Here is a 21,718-nt window from a genome sequence, read left to right as displayed (position 1 = left end):
CAAACTTCCTCAACAATGGCTTGAAGATAGTGTTCATGGCGGCTTGAAAGGTTGAGGGAGCATTACACAACCCAAATGGTATCACGAGGTACTCAAAGTGGCCATTGTGGGTTCTAAAAGCCGTTTTGTGCACATCTCCTTCCCTCATGCGGATTTGATGATAACCCGCCCTCAAGTCTAGCTTTGAAAAGACACTAGCCCCATGCAACTTATCCAACATTTCATTAACGGTAGGTATGGGAAACCTATCCTTGATGGTAGCTTCATTCAGTGCTCGATAGTTGGTACAAAACCACCAAGTGCCATCCTTCTTTCTCACCAATAAGACCGGTGAAGAAAAAAGACTAGTACTAGGCCTTATTAATCCTCCCTTTAACATCTCTTCCACTTGCCTTTCAATCTCTTCTTTTTGAAAGTGAGCATACCGGTATGGAGGAACATTCACCGGTTTGCTCTCATCCACCAAGGTGGTCGGCACCTCTAGGACTCTCCAATGGTCTCTCAAGACCTCTTGGACCTCCACGGGCAGCAAAGCTAAGTCTTTCTTGTTTCCCCCTTCTTCACTCTTTCCAACCTCATATAGTGCCTCTTGCCTTGCTAGAATGATGGCAAAGCAACTAGCTCCACCCTTGCATAGTTTTTCAAACATCATGGCTTCACAAGCTTTCACTTCCTTGGACGTCAAAGCTGTCTACAACTTCTTCTTTGACCCAATCCGAAATTCCATCGTCATTTTTTCATAGTCGTTCACCACTTTGCCAATGCCTTTGAGCCAAGCATTGCCCAAGACGACATCAAGTCCAACAAGGGATAACATGTGCAAGTCCGCTACAATTCTCACCCCTTGGACGTTCATCTTGACATCCCTCACAAGCCCATCACATCTAAGCTTGTCCCCATTAGCAACTTTTACCTCAAAGGGCTCAATAGTGCTCGGTTTCAATCCAACTTTGGTGACAATGTTGGCATTGATAAAATTATGAGTTGAGCCACTATCAACCAATAAGGTAACCTCGAATTTCCCTATCCATGTCATGACCCTCATAGAAGTGGGCCTTTGCACACCGGACATGGCATTTAGAGACAACTCGGCTTCCTCCTCTTCTTCACTAGGCTCGGTCTCTTCATGCTCGAATTCATGACTTGAAGATTCTTCATGCTCTTCATCTTCAATCATGACATAAGCTTTACCCGCCTTGCAAGAGTGCTCCTTGATCGACTTATCACCGCACTTGAAACATAGCCCCCTTTTAATTCTTTCTTGCACTTCCTCTCTAGAAAGTTTCTTCACCTCGTATTGCTTAGGTTTAGAAGTCTCCCCCTCCACTCTACTCTTCCAAGGTGGTTTGGTTTCTAAATTTTTTGAGGCTTTACTCCCCACATCCTTGGAAAACTTTCTTTCCATGGCATTGCTCTCCTCAAGTATCTCCGCCATTCTCATCAGCTCTTGGATGCGTGTGGGTTGCTTCAACTTAATTTCCTTGGCTAACCAAGGCTTGACGCCATCAATGAATGTCCCCACAAGTACCTCTTCGGTCCATCCTCTCACAAGAGTTTGCAATTGCCGAAATTTTTCAATATATTGGTGGACCCTTCCCTCTTGCTTCAATTTGGCCAATTGCCCATGATGATTAGTGGTGGGTGAAGGGCCAAATTGTAGTAGAAATTCCTTTTCGAATGCGGTCCATCCCAACCTCTTCTCATATTGATCCCGGATCCAACGCCACCATTTGCTTGCCTTGCCTTCTAAATAAAAACAAGCAATGGAGACTCTCTCGTGTCATGGTCAACTTTATAACCACTCGTATGGGTCTCCCCCATTAAACTTGGGAAACTCAACCTTAGGCCTTCTTGGTCCCCGGTCATAAGCCCGGTTTCCATGCCTATCCTCACGGCGGTCCCCTCCATACCTCCTCTCAAATCTTCTTCCCTCCCCCTCGGGGTGATGGTGCCTTCTAGCCCAATGGTCCCCATGATCATGATATCCTTCTTCCTCTCTATCCATCTCGGCCTCATATTGGTCTTCTTGCCGTGGCACTTCTTGCCTCTCATGGTAGTATCTTTCTCTAACACTCGGGCTCCTATGGTAGTGCCCATCATCACGGGCCCATCTTTCAATAGCAACCTGGCCATCTTCTACTCGGCCAATCCTCCTTCCTTGGTGGTGTGGTGCAAGCATGGAGCTGGACACACTAGTCCTGGCCTCCTCCACTACAACTTCACGCCTTTGCTCATTGGTCAAGGAGGCTTGCTCCTGAACATGTCCATTGGCCATTCTTCTCTCTAGCCTTTCGATGCTTGCATTGGTCTCTCTTCTCATGGCTTCCATGATCCTCCTATTCTCCTCACTATCTCGTGTAGTGGCATTCAAGGCCATTGTTACTTCAGCCAATGTAGTGGTCACGTCATCAAGCACATTGGCAAGCCGTGAGGTTTGCCCTTCTAATGCCTCAAGCTGATCCCTATTGGAGCTAGCATGCTCCTCGGCCTCTTGTGCATTGGTGTTCATGGTTCTTCCTTTCCTTGCTACTGCACTTCGGCTTCTCCCTTGAAGCTTGCAAACTGAATTTTTCTGGCAGCTTGCAACTGAAATCCTGGCAGCTTGCAAACCGAAACTCTTGGACTTGCAAACTGAAGTTCTATCTTCCCCTTGTCTTGGTTTATCACTTGGACTGCACTTGTGACTTGAGGGTTCAACTCACAGGCTTTGAGCAGCAACTTAAACACGTTGGGAGCTTGATCAAGGTTCTCAATCACCTTTGGTTCCCCACTTTCAAGAGTGGTCAACCCCTCTTGCTCACTTCCAACCGTGGATCCCCCACCTTCAAGGGTGGTAGATCCCTTCAAGAACACTACTCCTTCCTCCCCTCAACCTCCAAACTACAAATTTCTCAAAATAACAATAACAAAAATAAAATGGGGTTCCAAAGGAACTCCCCCCAATCCAATCACAAAGATTAAGGTTAACGCATTGTTTACCTCTAAGAGAAGAGAGAACTTCCCTAAAACATCAAGCAATGGCCTCTCAATGAAAGCACCAATTATTGTTAGGGACCTCGGTCTGGTCCCTCAACAATAAGCCCTCTAAGCTTGCAGTTGGATGGTAGTGACCGAGTGTGCAAATCTTAGAGGGCTTATTGTTGAGGGACTAGACCGAGGTCCCTAACAATAATTGATGCTTTCATTGAGAGGCCATTGCTTGGTATTTTAGAAAAGTTCTCACTTCTCTTAGTGGTAAACAACGCGTTAACCTTAATCTTTGTGATTGGATTGGGGGGAGTTCCTTTGGAACCCCATTTTATTTTTGTTGTTATTATTTTGAGAAATTTGTACTTTGGGGGTTGAGGGGAGGAAGGATTAGTGTTCTTGAAGGGATCGGCCACCCTTGAAGGTGGGGGATCCACGGTTGGAAGTGAGCAAGAGGGGTTGACCACTCTTGAAAGTGGGGAACCCAAGGTCGGATTGAGAACCTTGATCAAGCTCCCAATGTGTTTAAGTTGCTGCTTAAAGCCTGTGAGTTGAACCCTCAAGTCACAAGTGCAGTCCAAGTGATAAATCGAGACAAGGGGAAGATAGAGCTTCAGTTTTCAAGTCCGAGAGTTTCGGTTTGCAAGCTGCCAGGATTTCAGTTGCAAGCTGCTAGAAAAATTCAGTTTGCAAGCTTCAAGGGAGAAGCCGAAGTGCAGTAGCAAGGAAAGGAAGAACCATGAACACCAATGCACAAGAGGCCGAGGGGCATGCTAGCTCCAATAGGGATCGGCTTGAGGCATTAGAAGGGCAAACCTCATGGCTTGCCAATGTGCTTGATGACGTGACCACTACATTGGCTGAAGTAACAATGGCCTTGAATGCCATTACACGAGATAGTGAGGAGAATAGGAGGATCATGGAAGCCATGAGAAGAGAGATCAATGCAAGCATCGAAAGGCTAGAGAGAAGAATGGCCAATGGACATGTTCGAAAGCAAGCCTCCTTGACCAATGAGCAAAGGCGTGAAGTTGTAGTGAAGGAGGCCGGGACTAGTGTGTCCGGCTCCATGCTTGCACCACCAAGGAACCAAGGAAGGAGGATTGGTCGAGTAGAAGATGGCCAGGTTGCTATTGAAAGATGGGCTCGTGATGATGGGCACTACCATAGGAGCCCAAGTGTTAGAGAAAGACACTACCATGAGAGGCAAGAAGTGCCACGGTAAGAAGAACAATATGAGGCCGAGATGGATAGAGAGGAAGAAGGATATCATGATCATGGGGACCATTGGGCTAGAAGGCACCATCACCCCGAGGGGGAGGGAAGGAGATTTGAGAGGAGGTATGAAGGGGACCGCCGTGAGGATAGGCATGGAAACCGGGCTTATGACCAGGGACCAAGAAGTCCTAAGGTTGAGTTTCCCAAGTTTAATGAGGGAGACCCATACGAGTGGTTAGATAAAGTTGACCATTACTTCCACTCATACGAGGTGCCACGACATGAGAGGGTCTCCATTGCTTGTTTTTATTTAGAAGGCAAGACAAATAAATGGTGGTGTTGGATCCGGGATCAATATGAGAAGGATGAGAAGAGGTTGGGATGGACCGCATTCGAAAAGGAATTTCTACTACAATTTGGCCCTTCACCCACCATTAATCATCATGGGCAATTGGCCAAATTGAAGCAAGAGGGAAGGGTCCACCAATACATTGAAGAATTTCGGCAATTGCAAACTCTTGTGAGAGGATGGACCAAAGAGGCACTTGTGGGGACATTCATTGATGGCCTCAAGCCTTGGTTAACCAAGGAAATTAAGTTGAAGCAACCCACACGCATCCAAAAGCTGATGAGAATGACAAAGATACTTTTTTTTTAGAGAAGTTTAAGAGAGAATGGTGGAGATACTTGAGGAGAGCAATGCCATGGAAAGAAAGTTATCCAAGGATGTAGGGAGTAAAGCCTCAAAAACTTTACAAACCAAACCACCTTGGAAGAGTAGAGTGAAGAGGTAGGCTTCTAAACCTAAGCAATACGAGATGAAGAAACTTTCTAGAGAGGAAGTGCAAGAAAGAATAAAAAGGGGGCTATGCTTCAAGTGCGGTGATAAGTGGAGCAAGGAGCACTCTTGCAAGGCAGGTAAAGCTTATGTCATGATTGAAGATGAAGAGCATGAAGAATCTTCAAGCCATGAATCCGAGCATGAAGAGACCAAGCCTAGTGAAGAAGAGGAGAAAGCCGAGTTGTCTCTAAATGCCATGTCCGGTGTGCAAACGCTCACTTCTATGAGGGTCATGGCATCGATAGGGAATTCGAGGTTACCTTATTGGTTGATAGTGGCTCAACCCATAATTTTATCAATGCCAACATTGTCACCAAAGTTGGATTGAAACCAAGCACTATTGAGCCCTTTGAGGTAAAAGTTGCTAATGGGGATAAGCTTAGATGTGATGGGCTTGTGAGGAATGTCAAGATGAGCGTCCAAGGGGTGAGAATTGTAGCGGACTTGTACGTGTTATCCTTGCTACCCGTGGAGGTCCAAGAGGTCTTGAGAGACCATTGGAGAGTCCTAGAGGTGCCAACCACCTTGCCACCAACTAGGCCCTTTGATCATCGTCTTGCCTTGGTGGATGAGAGCAAACCGGTAAATGTTCCTCCATACCGGTATGCTCACTTTCAAAAAGAAGAGATTGAAAGGCAAGTGGAAGAGATGTTAAATGGAGGATTGATAAGGCCTAGTACTAGTCCTTTTTCTTCACCGGTCTTATTGGTGAGAAAGAAAGATGGCACTTGGCAGTTTTGTACAGACTATCGAGCACTGAATGAAGCTACCATTAAGGATTGGTTTCCCATACCTACCGTTGATGAAATGTTGGATGAGTTGCATGGGGCTAGTGTCTTTTCAAAGCTAGACTTGAGGGCGGGTTATCATCAAATCCACATGAGGGAAGGAGATGTGCACAAAACAGCTTTTAGAACCCACAATGGCCACTTTGAGTACCTCGTGATGCCATTTGAGTTGTGTAATGTTCCCTTAACCTTCCAAGCCGCCATGAACACTATCTTCAAGCCATTGTTGAGGAAGTTTGTCTTGATTTTCTTTGATGACATATTGGTGTATTTCAAGACCGTGGAAGACCACAAGCTCCATTTGAAGATAGTGATGAAGATCCTTGAAGAGCACCACTTCTTCATTAAGGCGTCCAAATGTGCCTTTATGGAGAATGAGCTTGAATACCTTGGTCACTTCATTTCGGGAGAGGGAGTGAAGGTTGATCAAAGGAAGATAGAGGCTATGGTGGATTGGCCACTACCCATGGATGTGTCGGCCTTGAAGAGTTTTTTGGGTTTGACCGGTTATTATCGAATGTTTGTCAAGCACTATGGCTTGATTGCTAGGCCTCTCACTTCTTTGTTAAAAAAAGATAATTTTGAATGGACACAAGAAGCTAGAGAAGCTTTTGAAGAGTTGAAAAGGGCAATGACTACTACGCCCGTGTTGGCTTTGCCCAACTTTGACAAGCCATTTGAGGTCTACACCAATGCAAGTGGTGAGGGGATAGGGGCTGTCTTGGTACAAGATAAAAAGCCAATAGCCTTTATTTCCAAAGCGCTTGGCCCTATGAAGAAGGCGTGGAGCACTTATGCAAGAGAAATGCTTGTGGTTGTGCATGCGATGAAGGTGTGGAGACCTTACTTGCTAGGAAGGAAATTCACCATTGTCACGGACCAACAAGCATTGAGGCATTTGTTGCAACAAGAGATCATGACACCGGAGCAACAAAAGTTCCTTGTTAAGCTTTTGGGATTTGAGTACGATATAGTATATCAACCGGGGAAAGAGAGCAAGGTGGCGGATGCGTTTAGTAGAATAGAAGGAAGTGCATTGTTGTGGCTTGTTCATGAGGAAGTGGAAGCTTAATTGATGGCCTTGAGTGGGGCCGAGTGGAGAATATGGGACAAGATAAGAGAAGCCACGAAGCTAGATGCAAGAGCCATAGATTTTGTGGAGCTTTTAGAAGCTCAAGGGGATGGATTCATCAGGTTTAAGACAAGGGATGGCCTCATTTACTACAAGGAATAAGTTTATGTTCCTAATGTGCCTAATCTAAGAAAAGAGATTCTTGATCACTTCCATCATAGCAAAGAGGGTGGACACTCCGGGTGGTTGAGAACCTACATATGAGTCAAGCATTTTTTCAAGTGGGAAGGCATAAAAAAGGCCGTTAAGAAGTTTGTAGCTGAGTGTGATGTATGTCAAAAATCTAAATATGAGACAAGACCCCCATCCAGGTTCCTACAACCTCTTCCTATCCCCAATTTGATTTGGGAAGATTTGAGCATGGACTTTGTTAAAGGGCTTCCAATAAGTGGCGGGTTTGAAGTGATCCTTGTGGTGGTTGATCGATTGAGCAAGTATGGACATTTCATCCCTCTTACTCATCCATACACGACCAAGAGTGTGGCCAAAGCTTTTGTTGATCATGTGGTGAAGCTTGATGGGTTCCCCAAGATCATTATCACGGATCGAGATAGAGTGTTCATGAGTTCCTTTTGGAATGAGTTGTTTGAACTCCAAGGGAGCAAGTTGAAGGCAAGCTCATCCTACCACCCACAAACCGATGACCAAACGGAAGTGGTTAACTGAACCCTTAAGCAATATTTAAGATGCTTTTGTCACGAAGAGCAAAGGAAATTGGGAGAATACTTGACTTGGGCTGAATATTGGTACAACACTTCATTTCATGCTTCCATACAATGAAGCCCGTTTGAAGTGGTTTATGGAAGAGCACCACCAACATTGGTGAATTATGAGAAGGGTACGGCCAAAAATGATGAGGTGGAAAAAGAATTGATCACTAGGGATGAGGTCCTCGTAAAGGTGAAGAAGGAGCTTGCGAAAGCCCAACAAAGAATGAAGAGGTATTATGATAAAGGTAGAAGAATGGTTACGTTGAAGTAGGGGACCACGTACTTAAAGTTTCAACCCTTTGGCCAAATGACCTTGAGGAAGAAACTTAACTTGAAGTTAGCTAAGAAGTATTATGGACATTTCAAGGTACCTGAAAGGTTGGGTGAAGTGGCATATAGATTGGAACTTCCTCCAAGTTCCAAACTACACCCGATGTTCTATGTGACCGTGCTCAAGAAGAGGGTTGGTGACCCTAGTCTTATTGTGGAAGAGCTACCCAAGTTTGATGAAGAAGGGCATATGCTCTTACAACCAAAAGAAGCACTTAACTATCGGGTCATTACAAGAGGAAAGAAGAGGCAAAGTGTGTGGCAAGTTTTAATCAAGTGGTGTAAAGCTCCAAAGGAAGAGGCTACTTGGGAAGACTATGAAGACATAAGGGAAAGGTTTCCCGAATTTATCCTTGAGGGCAAGAATATACTTGAAGAGAGAGGGATTGTTAGACCCCCACGTCGAGTTGCCTCTAGAGATGCCGCACACATCCTAGCCATGGTGGGGACAAGCACCTTGGCTAGCCCACAAGCATGGCTTGGCTCGTCGGGTGACAAGCATGGGGCGCCCAGCATGCATGCATGCCTTGGCCCGTGTGTTGGCACACACGGGGCGCCCAGCATGCGGGCTAGCCAAACCAGCGAAGGTCGGCCAGGTCATGCATGCGCACAGCAAGCCAGGCCAACCAGGCCATGCATGCACACGGCAAGCCAAGCCATGCAAGTAACCAGCCAGCACGCCCAGCAAGTTGCACTGCCCACGCAAGCACAGCCACACGGACCAAGCCAGCATGCGCAGGCCCATGCGCATGCCCAGCGAGGTTAGTAGACCTACATGGCCAGCTCGCACGCCAGACCCAACCAGGCACTTGCACGGCCAGCATGCATGTCCAGACCAGGCCAAGCACCTGCACGGCCAACCTACCTGCCCACGCATAGCCCCCTGCGCAGCACCAAGCAACCATGACCGGACCATGCTGCACCACCCCACCACCTTCAGCACCAACTTAAGCTACATGGACCTAGCACCTCAAGTGCCACGTGGAGCTCATCCAAGTCGTTGATGGCTAGCTAGGGTTTAGTATTTATACTTCACTTAAACCATGTAATAGGGACTTTTGGCTGATTATTCATTGGACTTTTCATTGTTCTTGAGGAACTTTGGTGCACAATGCACTTGGGGTTAAGGGATGCAATTCGTGAATTCCCTTGAGGGGAACTATCCTTGCAATCTGTGAATAGGGAAGTTTCATATCTATCCAACCATGTGGTAATTCTATCACATTTTATCTTAGTTTATTTGATTGTCATTTTTGGTTCAAGCAAGCTTGTGTTCATCAATTTATGCATTCCATTTCATTATCCACCATCTTCAACCTATTGACCACCGATTCCTCCATTGAAACCAGCTTCTAGAAAGCTTACCCATTTCCCAAGAACCACCCTTATTCACCACCTTATACACGGCAGCTCAACATCCCCCCAACCATTTCCATTTTGGGAGTGACAAACCTCACCAACCAGCTGTCTATTGCATTTCCCCCATCCATCAACCTACACATCATCCATTTTCTAGCCCCCTTGTCACATTTCCCATTTGGGAAACCCTAGGAGAGTCATCCTAGTCGCCACTCCAAAAAGGGTAGCAGACAACTTCCCTTTTCAAAAGGCAAGTTGTCTGATTGCCATTTCGAGTAATCCATAACCCTACACACCAACTCCCATTCCAACCAACACCCAGACCCATTCCTTTGGCCACCCTTCCTAAGACCATCACAAACCGAGCCTCAAACCTTTGCCTTGCACCCTTCATACATTTAGACAACTATCACCCGAATACCCTTTCTTCCTCTCCAAACACATTGTCATATAACCCTGGGAACCTCCATTGTCGTCCAAGGAGCAAGACCAAGCAATGAAGATTTGCACACTCGGTCACCACCATCCAACAGCAAGCTTAGAAGGCTTATTGTTGAGGGACTAAACCGAGGTCCCTAACATGCCCGCCACGATCGCGGGAACGACGTCTCCACGGGCTTGACTACAACTCGGGCTTGGGCCACACCCCGAGTCGATTGGCAAACCGGCATACACCGTTCCACATCTGACCGGATCGCATCGCCGGCCCCATCCGCTTCCCTCCCGATAATTTCAAGCACTCTTTGACTCTCTTTTCAAAGTCCTTTTCATCTTTCCCTCACGGTACTTGTTTGCTATCAGTCTCTCGCCCATATTTAGCCTTGGACGGAATTTACTGCCCAATTGGGGCTACATTCCCAAACAACCCAACTCGCCGACAGCGCCTAGTGGTGCGACAAGGTCCGGGCACAACGGGGCTCTCACCCTCTCTGGTGCCCCCTTACAGGGGACTTGGGCCCGGTCCGCCGCTGAGGACGCTTCTCCAAACTACAATTTGGATGCCAAGCGGCACCTAATTCTCAAGCTAGACTCTTCCCGATTCGCTCACCGTTACTAGGGGAATCCTTGTAAGTTTATTTTCCTCCGCTTATTGATACGCTTAAATTCAGCGGATAATCTCGCCTGACCTGGGGTCGCGATGGTAGAGTCACAAGAACAACGCAATAGGGTCAAGGAGAGGCTTCACAGCGTCGAGCAACACACGACGGGGCATGAGGATTTTGTCAACCACCGAGTGTCGTGGCGCTCGTCTCCTAGGACTCGCTTTTAGGCTAACCGTGAGCAACGCGCATGGGAGGCCAATTTCTACCCCGCACCGCACACATCATATGAGGTGTTGGGGTGGGGGCAACGATGCGTGACATCCAGGCAGACATGCCCTCGGCCAAATGGCTTCGGGCGCAACTTGCATTCAAAGACTCGATGATTCGCGGGATTTTGCAATTCACACCAACTATCGCATTTCGCTACGTTCTTCATCGATGTAAGAGCCGAGATATCCATTGCCAAGAGTCGTTATGTATCATGGTAAGATGTCACCATCGGTACGCACTCCGTTTCCGGGGCGGCCGTGGTTACTCCTTATTTAAGTTCCTTGGTGCAGACCGCATCGGGGTTCATTGTTCGACTGGGAAGGGAACGAGAAGACTAACCCACCACACGCGAGGGGTGGTGGGCAGCTTTCAACATGCCCTCCCAACCGTTTTTGGGAAGGGGCATGACACCCCAACCCAGAAGGTTATTACAAGTTCACAGGTCGTTCTACTAGGCAGGTATCGACAATGATCTTTCTGCAGGTTCACCTACGGAAACCTTGTTACGACTTCTCCTTCCTCTAAATGATAAGGTTCAGTGGACTTCTCGTGACGTTGCCAACAACAAACCTGTTAGCAACCGGCCCCTGGCCGAACCAACAACCATGCCTTCGCAAGCCGTAAAGGGCTCATGGAGAATGCCCTGACACGGCCATGGGCAAGGCTAGACAGCCCCACAGCAGCCCCACTAGCATGCCATGGCCCCTACCATGACACACCCAAGGTGCCCCACCAGGCTGACGAGCAGGCCGGCTCGCCCAACCAGTCATGCACAAGGCCATGCAGCCAAGCCATGCACACGCACAGGCCATGAGCATGGCCAGCCAGCATGCACAGCCATGTCACGGGCCAACCCATGCCCACGACCAACCAGCAGCACGGCCATGCCACAAGTCAAGCCATGCCCACGACCAACCAGCAGCACGGCCATGCCACAGGCCAGGCCATGCCCACGGCCAACCAACAGCGCAGCCATGCATGCGACTAGCCAGCACGCCTAGCCCTGCCGTAGGCCAGGCCAAACGCATGCCCGGCGGACAACACCAGTCCGCGCCCAGACCAAGCAAGCCATGCATGCAGCCTTGCCACAGGCCGTAAGCCATGCGAACCAGGCCAGCATGCGTAGGCCAATGCGCATGCCCAGCGTGGTTAGTGGATTTGCACGACCAACATCCACTCCCAGACCAAGCCAAGCACCTGCACGGCTAGCATGCACGCCCAGACCAAGCCAGGTAGCTGCACGACCAACCTGCCTGCCCAGACCAAGCCTGGTGCGTGGCCACGCACAGGCCCCTGCACATCACCAGTCAGCACCCAGGCCCACGCCTGGTCATGCCAAGCAGCAGCAGGCCATGACCACGGTGCCACACCAGCCAGACCACCAAGCAACCATGACTAGATCGTGCAACACCACTCCACCAACTTCAGAACCAGCTTAAGCTACACGAACCCAACCATCTCAAGGGCCACGTGGAGCTCATCCAAACTGTCGAATGCTATCTAGGGTTTACTATTTATATTACACTTAAACTTTGTAGAGAGGACTTTGGGCTTATTGTTCATTGGACTATTGAATGTTCTTGAGGACTACGGTGCATTGCACTTGGGCTCTAAGGATGCAATTCGTGAATTCCCTTGAGAGAACTCTCCTTGCAATTCTTGAATAGGAGAGCTTCATTTCTATCCAATCCGTGTGGTATTTTATCTTGCTTTATTTGATTTTCATTTCCATTCATACAAGTTATTATTCATCATTTTCTGCATTGCATTGCATTTTCCATCATCTTCAACCTTTATCCACTGGTTCCTCCATTGTTCCAAGCTTCTAGAAAGCTTCCCCCTTCCCAACAAACACTCCATAAGCCCTAGCCTATACACGACCAGCTTCAACCATCCACCAACCCTTTCCATTCTTGAGTGTGACAAACCATACAAACCCAGCCATCCACTTCATTGTCCCTTCCATCAACCTGCACATTGTCCCCTTTCCAAGACCCTTGTCCCATTTCCCATTCGAGAAACCCTAGAAGAAATAACCCTAGCCGCCATCCCCAAAACGGGTAGGTAGACAACTTGCCTCTCTAAAAGGCAAGCTATCCAGTTGCCATTTCGGGAAGCCACCACCCTACACGTCAACCTCACTTCAGTCCATCACTTAGTCCCATCCACTCGGCAACCCTTCCCAAGGGCTATCACAAACCGTGCACCATCCTCCATTGCATTGCATCCATTCAAACACTTAGACAACCCCATCATCCGTATACTCTCTTCTTCCTCCCAAAAACAATACTATCTAAACCCTAAGAACCTCCATTGCCGCCCAAGAAGCAAGACCAAGCAAGTGATTTTTGCACATTCGGTCACAACCATTCCATAGCAAGCTTTGAGGATCTTATTGTTGAGGGACTAGACCGAGGTCCCTAACAGAACAGCCCACATCGCCGCAATCCGAACACTTCACCGGACCATTCAATCGTTAGGAGCGATGGGCGGTGTGCACAAAGGGCAGGGACGTAGTCAACGCGAGCTGATGACACGCGCTTACTAGGAATTCCTCGTTGAAGACCAACAATTGCAATGATCTATCCCCATCATGATAAAATTTCAAAGATTACACAGGCCTGTCGACCAAGGCTATAAACTCGTTGAATACATCAGTGTAGCGCACGTGCGGCCCAGAACTTCTAAGGGCATCACAAACCTGTTATTGCCTCAAACCTCCTTTGCCTAAGCGGCCATAGTCCCTCTAAGAAGCTAGCAGCGGAAGGTCACCTTTGCATAGCTAGTTAGCAGGCTGAGGTCTCGTTCGTTAACGGAATTAACCAGAAAAATCGCTCCACCTACTAAGAACGGCCATGCACCACCACCCGTAGAATCAAGAAAGAGCTCCCAGTCTGTCAATCCTTACTATGTCTGGACCTGGTAAGTTTCCCCATGTTGAGTTAAATTAAACCGCAGGCTCCACTCCTGGTGGTGCCCTTCCGTCAATTCCTTTAAGTTTTAGCCTTGCGACCATACTCTCCCCAAAACCCAAAGACTTTGATTTCTCATAAGGTGCCGACAGAGTCCTTAAAGCCAAACCACTCACTTCGCTCCTCAAGAAAGACAACTTTGGGCCATGAAGACTTGAAGCCCTAACCCTAGCCTCACTTCCATAATTACCATATTACCCTAAGTGGCGCCTACCCTAGACACCAAACCCTAATTTTCCCTTAGTGGCACCAATCCCAAGTGAGATCCCACAATCCGTCCACAAGATTCCATACATCATATTCCTTCCATAGATTTTCTAATCCGCAACCACAATACAAACCATCCATATACACCATTCGTCATTACTCAAGTTCCATACTCAAGTAAAGGCAAGCAAGACAAAGAGGCACTTCAGTCATAGTAAGAATAAGCGAAGCTAAAAAATCTTCATGTTTATGGACTAGACTGAGGTCCCTAACATGCACATGCTACTGCACGCTGGCTTGGTCACTAACCTCACTAACATGCTGGTGCACGCTGGATGGGCCAACATCCTCCCTAGCATGCTACAACATACTTGTCGTGCTACTGGCGTACTGGCTGCTATAGCGTGGGCATGTCATGGCATGCTTGCTATGCGATCTTGGGGATGCCATGGTAGAGGCATGCCAGCCATGGCACACCTGTGGCTCGTCAGTGGGATTGTCAAGGCATGTCAATGGTCGTGTCGAGGCATGGCTTGTGCCCACTTTCCTAGGAGTTCTGCCACCATCCCAGCACGTATGCACACACAAGCCACCAGCCTGCATAGTGCACAAGCCAAGCCAAGCCTTGTGCACGCACAAGCCACCAACTTACCGAGTGCACAGGCCATGCACATAGCAGCACTAGCCATGCACAAGGCCAGGCCCCATGGCAGCAACATAGCCCACGCCATGGGCCATCCCAGTTCAAGTTAAGCACCAAGGCAAGTCGTGGGCCGCTATTGGTCCCATGGCCATATCTAGCATATTTTATTATTATTTTATTTATTTTAAGTCTTTTATTATTTATGGGACCTATTAGGGTTTCCACTTTGTATACCTATAAGTAGGACCCTTAGCATTTATTTTTGTATCTTTTAGCATATTTCCTTTGTGGAAGGATAATTTTCTAGGAGATCTATTTTCGGTGCTAGGCACTTGGGCTACTTGGGTGAAAATCATGAATCCCAAACAGAAGATCTTCACCTTGCAATTCATGAATGGATGATGATTCATTTATCAATCTTATGACAAGTTTCTTTTAACAATTTCATTGTTGATCTTTGCTATCATTGTCATTTTCACTTTGATTCCATTACACCTTGCAAATCCATCACCATTCAAGCCAATTCCATTACATTCCATAAGCATTGATTCATTCATCCATATAACATACTAGATCTACTATTTCCAAGAAGATCTAGCCGTGTTGCCCATTACCATTTTATTTCCATATACTTTCCTCCCCACCAAACACCATTTTAGCCTTCATTTACTCTTATTCCATTATACACTCATACCATAAGGCCATAAAACACTAGATCTCACCTAGATCTATTTTCCCCACTGCCCTAGCTGAAAACCCTAATTCTTATAACGATTTTCTATATTTTAGAAAACCCTAATCCTATCCTCCATTAATTCCTAATTATTGGGAGTTCTTCTTAAACCTGCCTAAACCCTAAAATCCCTACCTCTTCATACCCTAGCCAAATCCCCATTAACCCTAAAGTGTTCCTACACTTTTGGATCTCATTAAATTCATCATAAACCTTAGCCTCACTTCAACAAAACCTAATCATGACATAGCATACATCATGACATAGCATATAGTGGAGTAGTGTGCTTAGCTCCGTGTCACCGCATACATCATGACATAGCATATAGTGGAGCACACTTAGGTCTATGTTACTACATACATCATAGCATAACATATGGTGGACCATGCTTAGATCTGTAGATTGTACATCCACCCATAACATAATGTCAATCTTTAAAGCTTTTACTTATCGTTCAAATGACTTCTCATTTATCATAATGCATGTGAACATGTTGACTATGAGTGTAACTGGTCCGATTTTAGATATATTTTAGAACCAAACTAGTATATTCCAGTTTTGAGATTTAAAGAATCGATACTGCATCGGTTACACCCCTAAATCGATACTTTCGGTTTTACCGGTTCTGTTGTTTTTTTCAATATATTATATAATATATAATATAGTGATAATATATTGTAATATATTATATTATATAATACAATTTTATTATAAACTATAGTGATATATTATAATATATAATGCAGTGATATATTATGATATATTATAATATATAATGATATAGTAATACTAGAACTATTAATGCAATAGACTATAGTGATATAGGATTTTAAAATTTAATATTATATTAATTGGTAATTTATTATATAATACAAAATTATTTTATATATAATATAAAAAATCGTATAAAAGATATTTTATACAATATAAATTTTTTTTAAATATATATATATGAACAGATCCGATCCGGTGTTAGAAAAAGAAAATCAAATTCGGACCGATTTTGATCGGTTTTGAGAAAAATGAAACCGGTACCGGACCACCGGTTCACCGATTTGTTTTTTTACCCCTAATGTTGACTTCATGACTTTTATGACGTCTTACTCATATGCATGGCATTGCATTAAACATAGCATATTAATATAAGCATTACATAACCTAAGCATTACATAACATACGTGTGATTTTCATGACATAACATCCATTTTAACAAACAATCCAAATCTGCATAGCATATATAATCTTATCACAAGCATATTGTCATAATTTATTTTCATGAAAAGGGACTAACCTTGAATTGGTTGAACATAGCATAGGTAAACAACATTTTCATGCATAATAGAATAGTTACAGCAGACGTGAAGGTTATGATCATCTTACTTACCTCATTGCGTTGCTTCCTGAATCTTATTCCGTAGCTCGTTACCTATACAAAATACTAAACGTTACTAAAATGTCCAAAAAAGCATGTCACAAAAATATATGTAATTAAATACATATTATGGAATTAATTCTAATAAAATATTTAGTTATATACAAAAGTTAATAAATAAAAATATTCCTTAACAAGACTCATAACATACTTTTCAATTAATAAGCCAGTAGAAAATTATATCATAGTTTATCAAAATAAGCCGTTGAATATTCGGTTCATACACTTAAACGCACTTAATATTAGATTTTTTGTAAATTATTACCACAATTTAATCATAGTTTAATATTTAGTAATATAATTTAAAATCCTAAAATATTTTCTATAAAATAAGTTTTTTGCAATAATATATTTTTTCAGTTAAAATTAACGCCAAACTTGAAATAACATAATGGTTTTTGTATTAAAAATAAAATCAAGCCCACGTGAGTCCAAGCTCACTTGACATATTAGGAACGCATTTTGCATAGTGGACACTTGACCCAAAAGGGCTAAAGGCCTATAGGCCCACTATCACCTTGGAAGGAACAACATGCTCAGGAGAACCGAAAGGGTCATCCAACAGAAAGAACACAATTGAAAGCCGAAAATTAGTTTTCGGAACCGAGAGAATGCAAAACAGAGAGCTTACGAGAGAGAAAGCAACGTGCGACGGGTCTGGGTGGTCTGAGTCGAGAATCATGTTGGTGGATTACAGAGAGAAAAATTAGTTTTGTGAATTGTGGTCTTAAACCGAGAATAACGGAGCGGACGGAGAGAGTGAGGGGCGGTCGTGTACTCACCGGAGCGGCCGGCAGATTCTTTGGCTACCGAGAACTCCAAGGCCCTGTGGTGGTCGACAGTGGACGCGAAATAAAAAAGAAACTAGTTGATTATTCACGGTAGAGAAAGACATGACAGAGGAAGAACATGTGGTCGACATCCGTCGTGGAGGAAGGAGAGCTTACCGTCGGCATCTTCTCTGGCTTTTCTGGGTTGGCTGTGAGTGTGGGTTTTCTCGTTTTGCTGCGTGAGGCTCCGTTAGGCGGGAGACAGGACTATCGTGAAGGAAAGAGAGGATATATAATATATATATATATATATATATAGAGGAAAATAATAGGATTACTATTTCATCACTGCACATTTATTACTCTTTTTTATTTAATTTTTTTTAATTTTTAATTTTATTTAATGATTGAGAAAATGTGTATTAATAAAATTATATTTTTTTTAATTTTTTTTAATAATCAAGGATATTAAAAAAATATTTAAAAAAATGAAAAAAAGAATAAAAAACTTGAAATCGCTTGAATAATATATGAGTAGTAATTGGGTAATAACCTTCTTACTACCCCATATTATATATATATATATATGAAGGTTTTTGACCCAAATATATCCGTTACAAATTAGGATGGAAATCATCCTAGCGATGTACGGGCCGTGGGGAGTGAAATGATGCCGATCAAATAAAAGGAAAAATCTATTTCTAATTTTGGCTGTCTTTATCTTCTTAACATTTCTTGGCGTGATATTAAATTATAGATTTAAAATTAAATTATAAGAAATAAATTTAAAAAGGATGATGAGTAATATTATTATAAATAAAATTATAATCTTACGAAAGAAGTTCTTCAGTAATGTTAGATATAATCGTTGAGTATGCGAGTAATCCTTTTGAAAAATAGTAGAGTTCATTATTTAAAAATTAATTTTTTTTACGTGAGTTCCGTATTTATTTATTATTTTTTAAAAAGATTGTGTAATACTTGTGCACTCTACGACTGTAAATATAATTTTTTAAATTTTTAATAAGGATGATGCTAGATTGCTCCAAAGTTATCTCTAGTGTTTTCTTTTCACATTTAAATAAAATTAAAATGCATTAAAAGCAATTTGAGTGGCAACTTAGCATTTTTCTTTCAATAATAATAATAAAACTAAATCCGTAATTTAAAAACTGTGTCAGTGTGTTACACTGTTCCTGATAAATATGAAGAATTGGACAATAATCCCCATAGTCAATTTTTTAGTCTTAGGCCATAAAGTTAACAATGGGTTACCAAAGCTCTGTGGTTTGATTAACATAACTCTCAGTCTTTAAAAAGGAAATCTAGATTCAAAATCTCCACTCCTAGATGTTAAAAATAATAATAATAATAATGAAGAAACAAAAAACAATGGACTGTTTGTATATGTTGCTCTTCCTTAAACGATTTTACATTGCCTTTTTAACTCCGTTTCAGAAAATAGAAGAAGGTAAACAGCTGATTTAACTTCCCCAATTATTTGTGAATGTGTCTTTCAAACACATCTAATTTGTTTCAAAAACTCAAATTCTTGAAGAAGAAACTGTTGAGAAAATATAAAATACTGAATTTGTGATTGATTAAAGATCCCACATAGGAAGTCTTCTTTAATTTATGGTTGCAGGTCTAGAGGGGAAGGGATAAGCATTGCATTGGTTTATCTATTTGCATATACAAACATATATTTGCACAAATGGATCATTAAATTGACTATATTGAATTATGCATATATAAATTTATGGATAGTTATAAACAGTAATTTTTCAGATATACTGTTCACTCCCGAAATTCTATTTCATTAATTTCTTCTCTCTCCTTCCACTCTCTCTCTCTCTCTCTCTCAACAGTAAAAAATTAGTATTTTTTAGCACAAGTTAAAGGATGGAATTTGTAATGAGTGCTAATTGCAAAATATATAAAAAAAAATTGATTTTAAGAAAAAAAAATTAATAATATTTTATTATTATTTTGACTCAAAAATGCATAATCTAATGTGAGAGTTTTTCATAAATGGCAAAGTCAATCTCCAAAATATGTAATTTTTTATTGAGCTGAATTATTGCATATTTTATATCTAGAATCAATATATTTTAATTATTTCATTGATACTACTATTACTTTTAGATGAAAAAATGGTTAAATAGGCATAAATTTGAATTTGTGATTTTAATTAGTTAATATCATAATTTATGCTTAATTTTACAACCTATTATTTAATTAAGTAATATTTTTTTAAATGCATAATACATCTTTGATATTTTAATATTCATTTTAATTTATTTTTAATTTTCTATAATTTGTGTTATTTTCTTTTATGCTTTTAAAATGTCCTCCTGCTCCAATTCTCCTTCCTGATACATGATTTCAAATAGATGATAAAATATATATACACATAACTTTTCTTGAAGCCATATTTCGGTTTGAGTTTTACTACATATAAATAAAATTAAGTATTAATCTGTATGTTAATATTGATTTTTTCATATTTAAAATTTAAATTAATATTACTTTTAATAAAATTTATTTTTTGATTAATCACATTGACTTGATATATATATTAATACATAATTATATTTATAAATAAATTTAAAATTATAAGTAAATTTTTCCTTTAATTTTGACCAACCATAAGACAAAAGAACATGGACCACCAACTTTTAATTCATTTGGACGCAGCAAGTTGAAAGGCACTCTAATGGGAAATTCAAAAGTCAGTCCAATAGGAAATTCAAAAGTCAAACATGGACCGATGCACGAAATGAAAAAAAGACTCTTTATTTGCCTTGGACGGACATGCACTTTCCTTCCAATTGAATGCATTAATTTTGCACATAACGGCACTTTTGGGTTTTTTTTTTTTTTGTTTTTTAATGTTTCAACATGCAGCACCAGACTGTTTGGCTTGTCTTCAGTGGGGGGACCACAGCGTCTCTTTTCTCTCCTCAATCCTCATCACTTTCGGCGTGCTTTGTCTTCACCCCGCACGTCCCAGCCAATCCGCTCGCAGCAGCAACAGGGAAGACACATGCTCCTGACACACTTGAAACTCACAAACAGCAGACCATTTCGACTCTTCAACCGGACCACACGCAAAGCAGCAGGACAGCAGCTGAGCAACAAGCAGAGAAAGAGGCAGGGGAGCTTTCCTAGGACAGGGGCACGCGGAAGATAGTTTGGGGTTCTGAACGAACCAGAAAAGAAAGAAGATGCTGGACTTTTGACTTCAGCTTTTGGGGTTTTACAGAAGACACGCAGTAGAGAAAGACACTGGGAGCAGCAGCTGGACTCGCAATTCAGGGGCTCTTTTTGAACTTTCTACACAAGCAATGTTTAATTAGAACATCCTGATTCTATTCTTTATCTACGTCTCTATACTTTAATTCAAAATCACATTTTTTTTAATTTTTTCTTAAATTTTATTCACTTTTCAAAAACTTCCTATATCTTATTCTCCATCCATATCTCTATTCTATTAAATAATATTTTTTTATTTTTTTATTACTTTTTTCTTCCACTTCTATTTACAAATTTAACTACTTAATATTTTTTCTTATTTTTTAAACTATTACTCTAGTGAATATTTTAAACAAAAATTTAAATTATTTTTTTGTGAATATGATAATATTTTTAAAATTAATTTTTTTATATTTTCGTAATTAATTAAATTATTTTTAAAATTATTATATAAAATTATAATAAATATGAGTATGAGAAAAAGTGTAAATGATTGAAACATTATTTATTTTATATATTAGAATAAAATATTGATAAAAATGATTTAAGAAATGAATAGTGAATTTCTAAATATGAAAATTTACTGTTTATTTTCTAAGTTTTTTCTTTAAAATAAGAATTCAGATGTGAAAAATATTTTAATCAAAATTTCAAACTAAATTTTAAATTATAAGGACTCCAGTGCTTTGAGAAATCTGATGGAAAAGCTTTAAGAAGGGAAAGTTCTGCAGACGCTTTACACGCGCAGGAAGAAAGAAAGGCTGAACACGCAGCAAGTTATGCTTTTCATTTTGGACGGACACACGCAGCATGACTCTTGAGTTGGCAGCAATTTTTCTGTCTTTTGAACGCATGTATGCATGAAACGGTTATAAAATACGGAGTAGGTGGGGAGTCTTGTTTTTATTTTTCGGTAAAAGATCATTCCAACTGGTTAACAAACGATTTACAATTAAGCTAATATAATTTTATAATTTTATTATTAATAAAATTGATAAAATTATTTATTATTATTATATTTTACATATTTTTTAAACATTTTTAACCA

General features: G+C 42.0%; 1 protein-coding gene, 1 long non-coding RNA gene and 1 other non-coding gene across 3 annotated transcripts; 1 reads left to right on the top strand and 2 right to left on the bottom strand.

Moving 5' to 3' along the window:
* Positions 1-10,703: 10,703 nt before the first annotated feature.
* LOC122297938 lies at positions 10,704-10,859 on the bottom strand. Its single transcript, XR_006239001.1, has one exon. It is a non-coding gene; the product is annotated as a 5.8S ribosomal RNA (ribosomal RNA).
* Positions 10,860-11,728: 869 nt separating this feature from the next.
* Positions 11,729-12,097, top strand: LOC122296775. The gene has a single exon (XM_043106567.1). The coding sequence runs from the start codon at positions 11,729-11,731 to the stop codon at positions 12,095-12,097; it is 369 nt and encodes a 122-aa protein (XP_042962501.1).
* A 4,275-nt stretch (positions 12,098-16,372) lies between these two features.
* On the bottom strand, positions 16,373-17,688 carry LOC122295664. The gene is made up of 4 exons (XR_006238210.1): positions 17,593-17,688; positions 17,428-17,471; positions 17,277-17,311; positions 16,373-16,639 (listed from the first exon to the last, which is right to left on the bottom strand). It is a non-coding gene; the product is annotated as an uncharacterized LOC122295664 (long non-coding RNA).
* Between the last annotated feature and the right edge of the window lie 4,030 nt (positions 17,689-21,718).

The sequence above is a fragment of the Carya illinoinensis genome, chromosome 15 (assembly GCF_018687715.1).
Source record: "Carya illinoinensis cultivar Pawnee chromosome 15, C.illinoinensisPawnee_v1, whole genome shotgun sequence".
Classification (NCBI taxonomy): Eukaryota; Viridiplantae; Streptophyta; class Magnoliopsida; order Fagales; family Juglandaceae; genus Carya; species Carya illinoinensis.
Note: the sequence above shows the minus strand (reverse complement) of the source record. Positions and strands in the feature narration are given on the sequence as shown.